Source organism: Coffea eugenioides, chromosome 7 (genome assembly GCF_003713205.1).
Source record: "Coffea eugenioides isolate CCC68of chromosome 7, Ceug_1.0, whole genome shotgun sequence".
Taxonomy (NCBI): domain Eukaryota; kingdom Viridiplantae; phylum Streptophyta; class Magnoliopsida; order Gentianales; family Rubiaceae; genus Coffea; species Coffea eugenioides.
In genome coordinates, this window is record NC_040041.1 from 5,178,454 (window position 1) to 5,191,989 (window position 13,536).

The 13,536-nt window shown below is 35.1% G+C and overlaps 2 protein-coding genes across 2 annotated transcripts; both read right to left on the reverse strand.

Annotated features, from left to right (window-relative positions):
• Positions 1–3,765: 3,765 nt before the first annotated feature.
• Positions 3,766–4,402, reverse strand: LOC113776716 (ethylene-responsive transcription factor 1B-like). The gene has a single exon (XM_027321780.1). It carries the CDS (start codon positions 4,400–4,402, stop codon positions 3,818–3,820), a length of 585 nt encoding a protein of 194 aa, XP_027177581.1. The 3' UTR covers positions 3,766–3,817.
• A 3,765-nt stretch (positions 4,403–8,167) lies between these two features.
• LOC113776717 lies at positions 8,168–8,656 on the reverse strand. The gene has a single exon (XM_027321781.1). It carries the CDS (start codon positions 8,654–8,656, stop codon positions 8,168–8,170), a length of 489 nt encoding a protein of 162 aa, XP_027177582.1.
• Positions 8,657–13,536: the final 4,880 nt, after the last annotated feature.

Consider the following 13,536-nt stretch of genomic DNA (forward strand, 5'->3'; position numbering starts at 1 on the left):
GAGTAAAAGATTAGGATATTAGTGATGAATCTATCTGTATTTGGTGATAAGCTTAGAATGACAATATTGTGAAAAGTTAGACAATTAATTCTCCATCTTCAGTGACTTCAGCTATTGTCATCAACTCATCATACATTAGCACCAAAACTATAATATTTGTGAAACTTTTTTTTTGAGCTTGTGAAAAGAAAAATGACACACGACCTAAAAAGGTTAAAAAAAGGCTGTAATTAAATGCATCTCGGCCTCCAACTAGTTTTTTTTTTTTTTTATCTTTTTTCAACAAAGATCAGATGGTAGTGCATGTATGATAATTCATCATTCATTTCATCATTCAAAAATGAAAAATAGGTGCACGTAGAATTTAGTTGGCAACCCATATTCTAATACTCTGTTCACCAAAAAAAAAACCATATTTGAATATGTTAAGCTTGTGCATTAATCTTGGCTTCCCCCCCCCCCCCAACAACACAAAACAACAAACAACACCTAAAAATTGAGGCTGAGGTACCTGATACGAGTAATTAATATTATTCAACAGATAAGAAAATTCCAGCATTCATCTTCTAGCTAGGTATGGTTAGTACATGCGCTGCCAAGGTTCAATGCATCAGAACTCATTCCTCCATTTAGATTTGCTCATACCAACGTCTAGTCTTGGATCACCCGTTCAATTTTAAAACAATATTGCATAAGATATGAATATCACACCTTGTTTATTGGTATGTATTAGTTTTCTCGCTGAACCAAGTCAATTGTGAATTTAAAAATCGTATGAGAAATGATAAGCTACATGTGCAGATGAAAATTGACTAAAAGAGTAGCAACTTTAGGGTCTTTGAAAGCCAAAATACTTGTCCAATGGTTAGAAGAGGTTCTTAGAATTCCTCATTCCAAATTTAAGATTCGAATTCTGTGCAAGAAGGATTGGAAGTGTAAAAAAAAAAAAAAAATCCAAAGCACATAGAGCAAGATGAAGTAAATTAGACATTATAATGCATGGCATGATTTAGACTTTGAATAAGTTTCATTTTACTTTGTAGTGTATATTTTAGTCCTTTATACAATTTGAACTTCTTCATTGGGCTAATCTGGTTTCACATTTGACATATATTCCTTATAAAGGCAATTCTTGAAGGTGTGTTTATTGGTGCTATTTGGGTGAACATTCAAGACCAAATTTCTCTAGCTCGGCAAAAATATCGAACTATCCTAAGCTTGTATGGTCCTTCCTCCAAAAAAAAAAATGTATATCTTTTATTGTCCAAAGAAAGGAAATAATTGTGCTGATATTGAAGCACAATAAGTACATTACGTACAAAACATTAAATTTCAACTTCCCTAGTATATCTATTACATCTTGGTCTACCCATAGCGGTAATCGAGAATTGCAATTTTATCTCGACTCTTTGACAGGTAGGCAGAATCTGATCTAATGTAGAACAATTTGACTAGGATAAAAAAGAATAAAATGACAATGAAGAAGTTTTTTTTAAAGAATATTTTTTTGGAAGAAGATAGGCACGGACCCGTAAATGCAATTTAAGACGGCTGAAATTTTTTTCCTACTTATGATATTCCATTTGTTGATTAAGAAGGATCCGTCCTTTCTCTTCATGCTCCTTGTCTGTTTATTTTTTTGAGAGTGATTTCTGGCTAATAAGGTTTTTTTAACCCATTAAACTAAATAATCATTTTGACATTTTCAAGTTTATCCATTACTTCACTTTTTTGAACTTGGCATCCCATGTTGCTTGCAGCATAGTTATTAAAAACGGTCTACAGAGGAACCAACGAAGGAAGTGGATCAACGAATTACTGGTTCAACTAGTGGGTGAATGGTCTGGTTGAACCAGTGGATTATTAAATATATTTAAATATTATATTTCAAAAGTTTCGATATAGGATATATGGTATAAACATTAATAAACTACACCATAGCAAATACTCATTTAAGTTAATTCATTATAGAATAACTAATACTTATAAGAACCAGTAAAACCTAAATTTAATTATTAATCCAACAACCTTCAAGTGTACAATTTTATCTATGTTTGGTGTAATTATCTAATTCATTTACGAATTTTAAGTGCAAAAGGTGATTAGAAACAATATTTATCTTTAAAATGAATTGTGTAATATGTTATTTTTAAAATTCATTTCGTAAACTATAGAGTCTGGAGATTAATAAATTTTATTAAAAGATTTCAAATAAATTTATTTTACAGAAATAAATACAGAAAGAATTGACTGAAAAAGTTCATAAAATAAAAAAAGGATCATGAACTAATATATGGCCTAGTGGTCCAATGGTAAGTGTATTCTATTTACTTACATAAGGACCGAAGTTTGAACCATACCGGTACGTTACTAAAATTTTTACCACAAAAACTATGCTACTTAGTTCTTTACAAAATCGGTCGAGTTTTCAATTCAATTCGGTTGATCCACCAGTTCGCCGACAAGTTAACAGGTCTTATCCTTATCCAATTAGATTAGAGATCCAACTCAACTGATTGCTCGATTCATCGAGTTTACTGGATCGAGATGAATTTACTCACAAAATCTATGCTACTCAATTCTTTTCAAAATCGATCAAGTTTTAGATTCAATTCGGTTGAACCATCAGTTCGTTGCCAAGCCAATGAGTTTTATCTTTATTTGATTAGATTAGAGACCCAACTCGACTAATTGATTGATTTATCGGGTTAACCGGTTGAACCATTGAATCGATCCGAATTTAATAACTATGGCTCGCAATCATCTTATTTATGTAGTTTCATTAATGTAACAGTCACTGGTAAATTCATTTACAATGTCTCATTCATTTTGTGTACAACTTGGTAGAAAATGTTATCAAAGGGTTTGGCTGTGAGAGGTCAAACGTATTAATTTGTTTATAAAAGTAAATTAGAAATTAGCATCAAAATGCATGATATATGATAATTATGAATGCATATATTCACATGATAAATTACATATAATACAAATATATTAATTAGTGTCCCGTGATACCTATGAGAAAATTCCCATTTCAACATAAGTTGAAAAATAATAATCGCCTTAGCAAATAACGTTGTTGTAGACTGTGCGGCCTTCATACCCAATGTCTCTTGAGCAAGATATTTTTATTGACAGACTTGCTGGACATATAAAGGCCAAGCTAAAACAACTGGTACAAGTGGCTGACTGCTTCATAACTAATTGAAACAACGGCACATCAACAAATCGACTTTACGTGAATTCGTTTGTTTTCCTTCCTCGATTAGCTTTTTCATTATAAGCGGACCCCCTAAAACATGTTATGTTTCCTTTTCTGAAGGATTGCAGGAATAATGCCTGAACAACATTTCCTTTCTTGTACTTGAACAAAAAGAATATCTTCTGGCTTCCTGCAGGCTCTGTGTATTTCTTTTGACCTTTATTGGATCCCTAATGGAGTACGGCCTTAATACTCTAAATATAGGGAAATATAGGTTTCCTCTTGATCATTTTTACTGTGTTTCAAAAGCTTAAACATAATTGCTGTATACTTCATATTGCAACTATATATGACTAAAGACACTTGAGCTCTTGGCTGAAATATTAAAGGTCAAATTGCTGGGAATTACAATTTATATACATGTAGATTTTGAGATGTAAACCGGAAATATATGTATTGCATCGCAGATAACCGGAAGTAGGAGAAAGTGAAGTAGCTAACTATACATAAGAGTGAGGCTAATTTCATTTTGTTTATTCTACAGAGACATACATGGGATTAATTATGGAATACAAAATTACCAAGAGGGGAAATGAAGTTGAGGATTTTAAGTTTCTAATTATGACTACTAGCGGCACTTTCAGATGAGGAACTGAGAAGCTCCTCCAGAAGGTCAGCTCCCAGGTCTTCAAGCTCCAGCACAACTCTTTCCTTTACGAGTTGTTGCTTCAGATTTCTCCTTGTTCTTTTTGACGCACTTCTCCTAATTTTGTGGGTTGCCTTAAGAACCACAGCTGGCGAGCAGCCATTCTCCCAGTTATGCTTAATACCTTCAAGTGATTTCTGGACTCGATCCATTGGAAAGTTGAGGCTAGCTAGGGTACCCCTCATCGAGAAAGCTGCTTGGTCATAAGCCAAAGCTGCTTGTTCTGGCCTGTCAAATGTTCCTAGCCAAACTCTTATTCCATTCCTTGTTGAATCCCTGATTTCTGCTGCATATTTTCCCCATGGACGCTTTCTTACTCCTATATATTTCTTTTCTCGCCTCTTGGAATCCCTTGTCAAATTCAACGATTGTATAGCTTCAGTAGTCTCAAGTTTTTGTTTAGGAACATTATTGTTGTCAAGAAACCAGAATGAAAACTCAGAGAAGAGGAAGTTCTGATCAGGACTTGGATTCTCATAGGATGAAGAATCCATCTCTAGCTAAAACTGAAGTGTTTGTGGTTAATTCTCTTGCATAAAGGCTGGGCTTTAAAATGCCCTGACACGTGGGGTATTTGACTTTTTTTTTTAATCGGTGCAGTATTTCTTTTCGAGAAGAAAAAAGACGGAGGAATCTGATAGTTCGAATTGGATTAAGGCAAGAGTCCGTGGTGGAAAGTTATCAAGAAGAATATATCATATGATTGATATTTCCAGAAACTTGTGCTGAATGTAAGCAGGTGTCAGTTACGGGGTCGCGGTCGGATACATCGCCAAGGTTACTATAAAATTCTAGATTGAAGCCCACAAGCAAACAGAACAAGAAATGCAGAAACAAGAGATTTTGGAGACCTTATCTTACGTAAACTGCAGTTATTGGAGTACATATGTCTGAAGTCTGGACCCAAATGCTGATGGCAAAAAATCGAGTCCCAAATCTTTAGCACGAGCTTTGACTAATATGCTGATGCTGCCTAAATAATAGCCTGATTCGTGGCATCAAAAGATCAGATCGACTCTTCGAGTCTTTATCTACCTAAAGATAACGAAGCTGCCGTGTAATGCCAGGCTTCTTGATTGGAAATTTTCCAAGCACGTTCCGTTAGCATTGAAATTATATAAGTTTTCGCTATACATACTTGATTTGGATAACAATGCCTAGTGGATAAATACTTGTTAGGAGGGGTTTTAAGTGTTAGTTTTATTGAAAAAGTGTAATTAATTTAGAAAAGTGTCAGAGTAAATAATTATCATTGTGCGTATTCACATGTTAAGTTAGGTGTAATGTAAGTGCAATAACGAGTGCCTATCAGACATCCAATAAATAAAATCCTGCTTCATTTTCGTCATGAATAACCACATAGTTTGCAATGTTCATGGAAGCAGCTAGATATCAATTAATGCAAATTCTAGATGATTTGCTCCAATTAGCAGGAATGCCGTGAGTAGAAGTTTTTGAAGGAAATAATATCTTTGGATGTTTGCAGTTGCGTAAAACTAGAGCAACAAACCAAAAATAAAAAAATAAAAAAATTCACATGGAGCAGCTTTTGCAAGATTTTCCCCCTTTCACACCTATAATCAAGTGATTGCCTACTTGTAATGGTAAATGGTTTATGTGTTGGGAACATTATTATGGAAATATAGTCCTCTTGTAGGGTACCGGAATGACTGGAATGTCAAAAAGAAGACTGGTTTAATGAGGATCAGGAAAGAGAGAACAAAAGTAGATGGTTTAGAATGTTCATGTCATTGCAAATTTGAATAATCCTAAACACTATTTGTTTGTAATTACAAGCATGTCCTACTATGAATCAGTAAATTCCACCCGAGTGGATGGATTCATTCTTCTAATAATGACATAATATTTATTAAATTCAAAATAATTGCTTATTTGTCAGCAGGTTGCATTTACTTGACCATCCTTTAAAGGTCACTTACAAGGAGAATTTTACTAATTCATAAACCTTGAAAATATAGAAGGACAAGATTGACTAAATTGAATGATCACTAAAATAAAATATTAATGCTCAAAAGATACATTTTTTTTTGGTAGGTGCAGAATTTCATTATGGCATAATTTGAGTTAAACCAGAACAAGTCTTTTCGTAACATTCATTTGCAACAAGAAACGACTAACTAGTGTTGGCACCTGCATCATGATGTATTCTTCTTTCTTACAATAATTACGTGAAGGTTAAGATAGACATCGTCATGTGAGTTTATTCTCTCACTATTGGTAGATTTATTTTTAATATTATGAGTTGTAATTTCCACCATTTATGAGTTAATATGTTGATTGTATTATTTTAAACCATTGGGCATTGTTTGTAACCTTATTTTAAAAGAATCTACTATTAGTAGGAATCACATCAAGGCAAAGAGGGATTAAACTAGTGATTGAGGTTGAAATCTCAGGTATTAGAGATCCTGAAATCAATTCTCCCATTTTTAAATCTCACTCCTCCCTATTCAAAAGAAAATTGTTTGGATTAGCTATTCTTGAGAGTGTTTTTGAAAAATTTTATTGTAGCAGTGTACATGAAAAATTTTTATTATAAAAATTTTTTGAAAATTTTGAAATATTGTATGGATGAGATGTTTTTTTGAGTTATTATGTATTATTGTAGTATTGTATTTGAAAAACTTGTTTTTGAAAAAATGATCAATCCAAACGAAGCATATAATACTAATAATGATGATAAAATACATCAGGACCAAAAAAGAAAAAAAAAAGGGTCCTACAGTTCCGTAATTGTTTAATAAAGACATGTATAGGCAAGTAGTTGTTGTTGAATTTTCGACAAAAAAAAAAAAAAGTTGTTGTTGCTGAATAGAAAAATGATTGGTGCGGTTTCTTTTCTGTCTGAAAAATTAGTATTTATATGAAACATTTATTGTTTGTTTGGTCGTGGGAGAATACTTGACTGTCCTGCCTAAATTGACCAGGGGCCCACCGTCTGTGTTAGTCTCGTTGGCTGCTGCGTTAGAGTCAAAGTTCGTTCTCCATTACCAGTCAGCTAGGAATTGGCGCCTGGCAGGCGTCCACGGCCACCGGAAAAGACCAATTGGGCGGCGGTCCTCTTTCAATTTTCTTTCTTTTCAGTTTTCCTGTTATTTATATCGTTTGGAAACATATACTACAAAAACATGAATATCTGCAATGCATCTCATTTGTTAATGTCACACTCAAAAAGGACAATAAGGTTTCTTGTTTTTTTTTTTGTTGCAATCGGAGTAACTACGTATCTACTGCAACAAAAATCATACTATAAAGTTCCTCTCCCAGTTTTCTGAAAAGGAAATTTATTATAAATGGCAAAGAGGTACATTTTCTAGTGGCTTTTGTACCAATATTGTTGCAAACCTTTTTCGTTTCTGTTTAGGTCCGAAGAATTCGTAGAAAATGGATAGGAAAGGGGAAGACCTTTTTCTTTTTAAAGAGTTTTATTTTTTTTTAAAAAAAAAGAATTAGTGGAAAAAAAAGAAAAATTGAATTGATGGAATTATAATCGTTTATAAGGAAGAGCTGGATTGGTTTTGATTTGGCAATATATAGGGTTGAAAAATGAACTCAATATTCGAATTGAGCTTGATTTGTTTACATTTGATAATATTCAGTCTCAGTTGAGCAAATAAACAAATTAAATTTGAATAAAATTTTAATTCATTAAAATAATCAAATAAATTTAAACAGTAAGATTTTCAACCCGATCAAACTCACTTACATCCCTGTCAATATAGGAGCAGATCAAACCGTAAGGTTTTGATCTTTGTTAAGTAAGCCTGCCCCTACTTGGGCTTTCTTTTTATTGTTTGGGTCCATACATCCAGTTTAGGGCTTTAGTTTGAAATGTCACAGACAGATTATCGTTCTGCAGCTACGTGGACTCGATTTTGTTCTTAAAAATTGTTGACATCTGAAGTACTTGAGCACGATTTTTTTTTTTGTGGGCAAATAATAGGAGCTTTTATTGATCAAAGCAACAAGGCTTGTACACAATGGTAGGAGGAAATAGGAAAAACCACTACCACATCTTGCTCCATCATGCAAGGCACTACTTGTCTGCTATACTATTACACGAGGCATTTCCAGTCCGACCCCTACTCAAGCACAAGAGACCAGTTTTCCTGAGTTTTTGGAAAACTTGTCCAAAAACTAGTTGCATGTCTAACTGCTTCCACAATATCTTCTAGAATTCTAGAACAATCAACCGATTTTGACTGAAAAATGACAGCATTCCTGAATCTCCATATCTGTTACACTGTTGCAGCAAAGCACAATCTTCTCAATTGGTCTGCAAAGGAGTTTGACCTCAAATGTGCCGCAAGCCAAGCTAGATTCTGATCCCAGGAGCATGAGCCCCTAAAGGTCAGGCACATATGCTGAACCTTAGCCCACACAGGTCTTGTCATGCAACAGTTGAAATATAGGTGCTCCATGCTTTCCTCTGCTCTTTTACAAAAAACACACATGTTAGATATCAGAGATACACCACATTTTCGAAGTCTATCCATTGTAGGCAACTTCTTTTTACATAAAAGCCAAACGATAAAAGCATATCTTGGAACATAGCCTTTCCCCCAAACCAACTTACTCCACGATACTTCTCCTCTCGTTGTATATAGAGCTTTCATGACGGACTTGGTATTGAACACTCCGGAGCGGCATCCTTCCCAAACAACCTGATCCTCAAAATCTGTCAAGGGAACCAGACTTTCAGGTGTGGCCTCCTTTAATCTCCTCATCCCTGCTGTTGCCTTCCTTCCCGTAGGCCATTTCCATTTTCCTTCTACTATGATGTCAGACAACAATGCAAAAGGGCTACAACAGAAATTTTGCAAAAGATTCCTTGTGAAGCATTTATACGAAGGCCCTAGAGGGTGCCCTTGAGCAAATTAATATTATTTATTCACCGCCATCTTAAAATTGATTAAATGAGTTACTTTTAGCGTGAAAAGAGATCCACCAAACTTTTTGCTTTAGGTTCAAGAGAATTTATGCATTGATTTTCAGAGCAAAAAAGCCTGGAATGAAGAAAGGTCAGGTGGATATATGTATGATAAGTGGATATCTATTTCATTCACAGATCAGGTGAAGAGGATATACATGAAATTACGAACAAAAAAGGGAACAGGTAATAATCATCTAAATGTCCCAAATATCCTTTGAACTATAATAGTAAATCTAATATCTCTAACTTATGATGGAATTGTTGTCAAAGTAAAGCAAATCTATAGATGAGATAAAGATAATCAGGAGCAATAATCTAGATGTACAAAAGCAAAAACAAGGTCATTAGTAGATTTTCATCATAATCAACCCTGTTTATTAACAAGTTTCTAAAACAACATGGGCAAAGCTGCATGTTCTCTTCAAATTCCATGTACCGGAGTTTCAGGTGCTGGAAGTGTAGTACTAGTCACATCAGGTATATTCTTAAAATTGGGTTCAAGCAGTAGCAAAGGTCTTTAATTCAAAAGGTAAATAAGAAATTGAGCATCCTAGCTTACACTGATTTTTTCATAGTAATTTGCTTGCCTGCTTTCAGTCAGGAGCTTTATAGCATACAGCTACTGTTTTATATTTGCAGAATTTCTCTCTGCGACCGATTACTGTTTATTCTTTCTAGTGAGAATTCATTTTTTGTTTTTACTAAATTCAATACTCACTTTCGTTGATTCATAACAGCAAACAAGGGGGAAATAATACAATCAACAGATCAGTACAATCAATCTTAATAAGGGTTCCAAGTCAAATACGACTAACAGTATCCAATTGAATTGAGTTTTATTAGCTCTCACAGGATGTTATATGTCGTTTTACTAATCTTTTTTGAGGCCAAAGGCAAAAAGACACAACAAAGAATAGTTTGTGCTAATCGATGTGCATATTACAGACTAAAACACTTGGGATTTAGTAACATCAAGAATTACAAGACAACATACACCGATACTAGACTGATGAAAAAGGTTTAGAATAATTTTTATGGGATTGAGAGAGACTAGTGGAGTAACCATATGATAACCGATGGTAAAAAAGGGAGAAAGTTACAATTAGTAATCTTAATTTCCCTTTTGCAAAGCTTGTTGAATAATGTGCTGAATCAATTAGCTTGATTAATGAGGTAGTTGGAATGCTCTCTAGATAATTGCAATGTTCTCTAGAATGATGGAAATTAAGAGAGTTGTTGGGGCGGTTGGAACACTTCTCTATGTATCTAGAATGATCATTTACAAGTATAAATAGACCTTGTAAGCTCCAAACCAATATAAGAGAGTGTGAAAGAAATAAAACAAGAAAACAATTGAAGCTACCCTTGTCTCCAAATATTCCTCTCAATTCTTGACCTAATATCCAACATATTGGCATCAGAGCTACGGTTTCATTGCCTTAGTCCATACCCTAAAACCAGAAAAATTTGAGAGATTTCCAACTACAAGATGGCCAATCATACTACTGATGGTCTTCCAATTCTCATATTCTCCGGTGAGCACTATGATCATTGGTTCATAAAAATGAGAACAATTTTCAGATCACAAGATTTGTGGGAATATGTAGAGAATGGCTATAGAGAACTAGAAAGTGAAGAAGGTCTTACCAATCAAGAATTAAAAGCACTTAAAGAGCATAGGAAGAATGATGCAAAGGTTCTTTCACACATCCAGCAAGGTGTGAGTTCAGATATTTTTTTCAAGAATTATAGGAGCTGATCATGCCAAGGAAGCATGGGAGATTCTACAAAAAGAGTTTCAAGGAAATCTTAATGTAAAGAATGTTACTTTTCAAACTCTTAGAAGAGATCTTGAAAATTTGAAAATGAGTGATTATGAAAGTATACTACACAAAAATCACCACAATTGTAAATGAAATGAAAACCTTTGGTGAAGAAATTAGTGATAGCAGAATTGTTGAAAAAATTCTTGTTAGTTTGCCTCCAAAATTTGATCCAATGGTATCCATAATTGAGGAGACAAAAGATATTTCTTCAATGAGTGTTCAAGAGTTGATGGGATCGTTGAAAGCTCATGAGAGAAGATTGGCTAGACATGCTGAAAAATCTTTTGAAAGCACTTCCAATCGAAGCTGAATTTCACCCCCAATACCAATGAACGAGAGCTATCTTGTAGCTACCAAAGAGGTGGAGACTCACAAAGAGGCGGTAGATATGGCCGTGGAAGGGGCAGAGGCAAAAATTCAAGAGGAAGAGGAAGAAACAACCTTCAAAGAGGCCTTAATGCTGAAAATTCACCACCTTGCAGTTATTGTGGCAAGACCAATCACCTTGAGAAAGACTGTTGGCACAAAGACAAGCCAAAGTGCTACTATTGCAAAAGATTTGGCCATATTGAGAAGGATTGCAGCTTCAAGACCAATCACCAAGCACAATTTTCAGAAGACAAGCAAGGAGAAGGAAACTTATTCTATGCTTGCCACATAGCCACTGAAGTCAAGAACAATATGTGGTACCTTGACAGTGGTTGTAGCAATCATATGACAAGAGATAGATGTGCTACTATTGCAAAAGATTTGGCCATATTGAGAAGGATTGCAGCTTCAAGACCAATCACCAAGCACAATTTTCAGAAGACAAGCAAGGAGAAGGAAACTTATTCTATGCTTGCCACATAGCCACTGAAGTCAAGAACAATATGTGGTACCTTGACAAAGGTTGTAGCAATCATATGACAAGAGATAGATCCATTTTTATTGACTTGGATGAATCTATAAAGACTGAAGTGAAGATGGACAATGGAGTCATAGTTCAAGCACAAGAATTGGGAACAATTGGTGTCCAAATCAGGCAAGGTATGAAGTTCATTCGTGATGTTTTATTTGTTTTTGATTTAGACCAAAATTTATTGAGTCTTGGACAGTTTCTTGAGCATAAATATGCACTTAACTTTGATGATTATGAGTGTTGCATCTATGATAAAAAAGATGGTAGACAACTTGTGATGAAAATTCAAATGCAAGCCAATCGAAACTTTCCAATCAAATTCAATTATAGTGGAAATCAAGCCTTAAAAGTAAATGTCAATGAAAATTCATGGTTGTGGCACAAGAGGTATGGCCATTTGAATTTTCATAGTCTCAAAGTGCTTCAACAAAGAGGGATGACATATGGCTTACCAAGAATTGAAGAGAAACATGAAGGTTGTGAAGATTGTGCACTTGGCAAACAACACCGGCAACCATTTCCTGAAGGAGCTGTATGGCGAGCCAAGAAGATCTTGAAGCTGATTCATACGGATATTTGTGGGTCCATGAAGACAACTTCTCATGGAGGTAACAAGTATTTCATCCTTTTCATTGATGATTTTTCAAGAATGACTTGGGTCTATTTCATGAAAGAAAAATCCTAGGTGTTTTCAATTTTTAAGAAGTTCAAAAGTCTTGTTGAGAAACAAAGTGGCTGTTACATCAAGAAGTTGAGGAGTGATCGTGGTAAGGAATACACCTCAAATGTATTTCAAAAATTTTATGAAGATGAAGGTTTGGAGATGTAGCTGATCGTTGGCTACACACCACAACAAAATGGAGTCTCGAAAAGAAAGAACGAAACTGTGATGGAGATGGAAAAATCCATGTTACATGACAAAGGGTTGCCAAAGGAATTGTGGGCTGAAGCCGTTTATACAGCCACTACAACAAAAATGGTCTTTCCTGACACGTCTATAAGGACACTTGTTGGTTTGTGTCATTATAACACTTTTATCATGACACTTGTTATTAATTCAATAATATATACTTTAATTTTTTTTATTTTATCTGATATAAAAATAATAATGTATCTTTAGACTCCCTATCATGACACTTGAGAAAATGTGAGACACATCAAAAAAGTTAAAATACAAAACCATGTCGTTTGATTTTGGTAGAGGATTCCTTTGCGGCTTTGCCTGCCAAAACACTTAGTGAAATCTCAAATCTTTCATTTTGCCGGCAAGTGAAATTTTGATTCTTCTCATCTCTCCCACAAACTCTCTCTTGGCAAACTATCTCTCAAAACTCTCGGCCAAAATTTTCCTTTGCCCACAAAGTTTTTTCTGTTGAATCTGTCCGCAATCAAACTACCCTTGCTTTCCTATTGAAGGTATGGACTGCAGAAAGAGGATCTGGGACAAAACCCACCACATGAAAGCTTTGAAAAAAGTAAAAAGAGAGAAAAGAAATTCCCAAGGAAAGAGGAGGCTCTGTCCATCTGAGGAGGAATGAGCTAAGACCGGTAATAATGCTTGGGCCTCTCCTCGAGAGACCCTTCACTATTTTCAGAACCTGCGATTCAAGTGCCACCGTCTCTTGGCTCTCTCTTTTTGGGACCCCAAGGAAGAGGCTTTTGCCGAAGATCTTAATTCCCTCGTCGTTGCAAGTTGGAGTGCCAGGAGGCTAAGGCCCTAAATTCAAGTGCACACAATCGTGCCTTGGCAAACTTGGGTAGTTTCAAGCAGGCCATGCGAAAGCAACAGCCCACACAAGAGCTATCTGCCCTAACTGAAATGGGGATGAAGACTTGTGGGCTATTAATATCTAGCAGCGAGCAATCAGGTTGGTGACAGCGGAACAATCGATATCCAACCCCTTTGGCAGCAAGCCAGATTCCAGCTACCACACAACTAACCCTTGT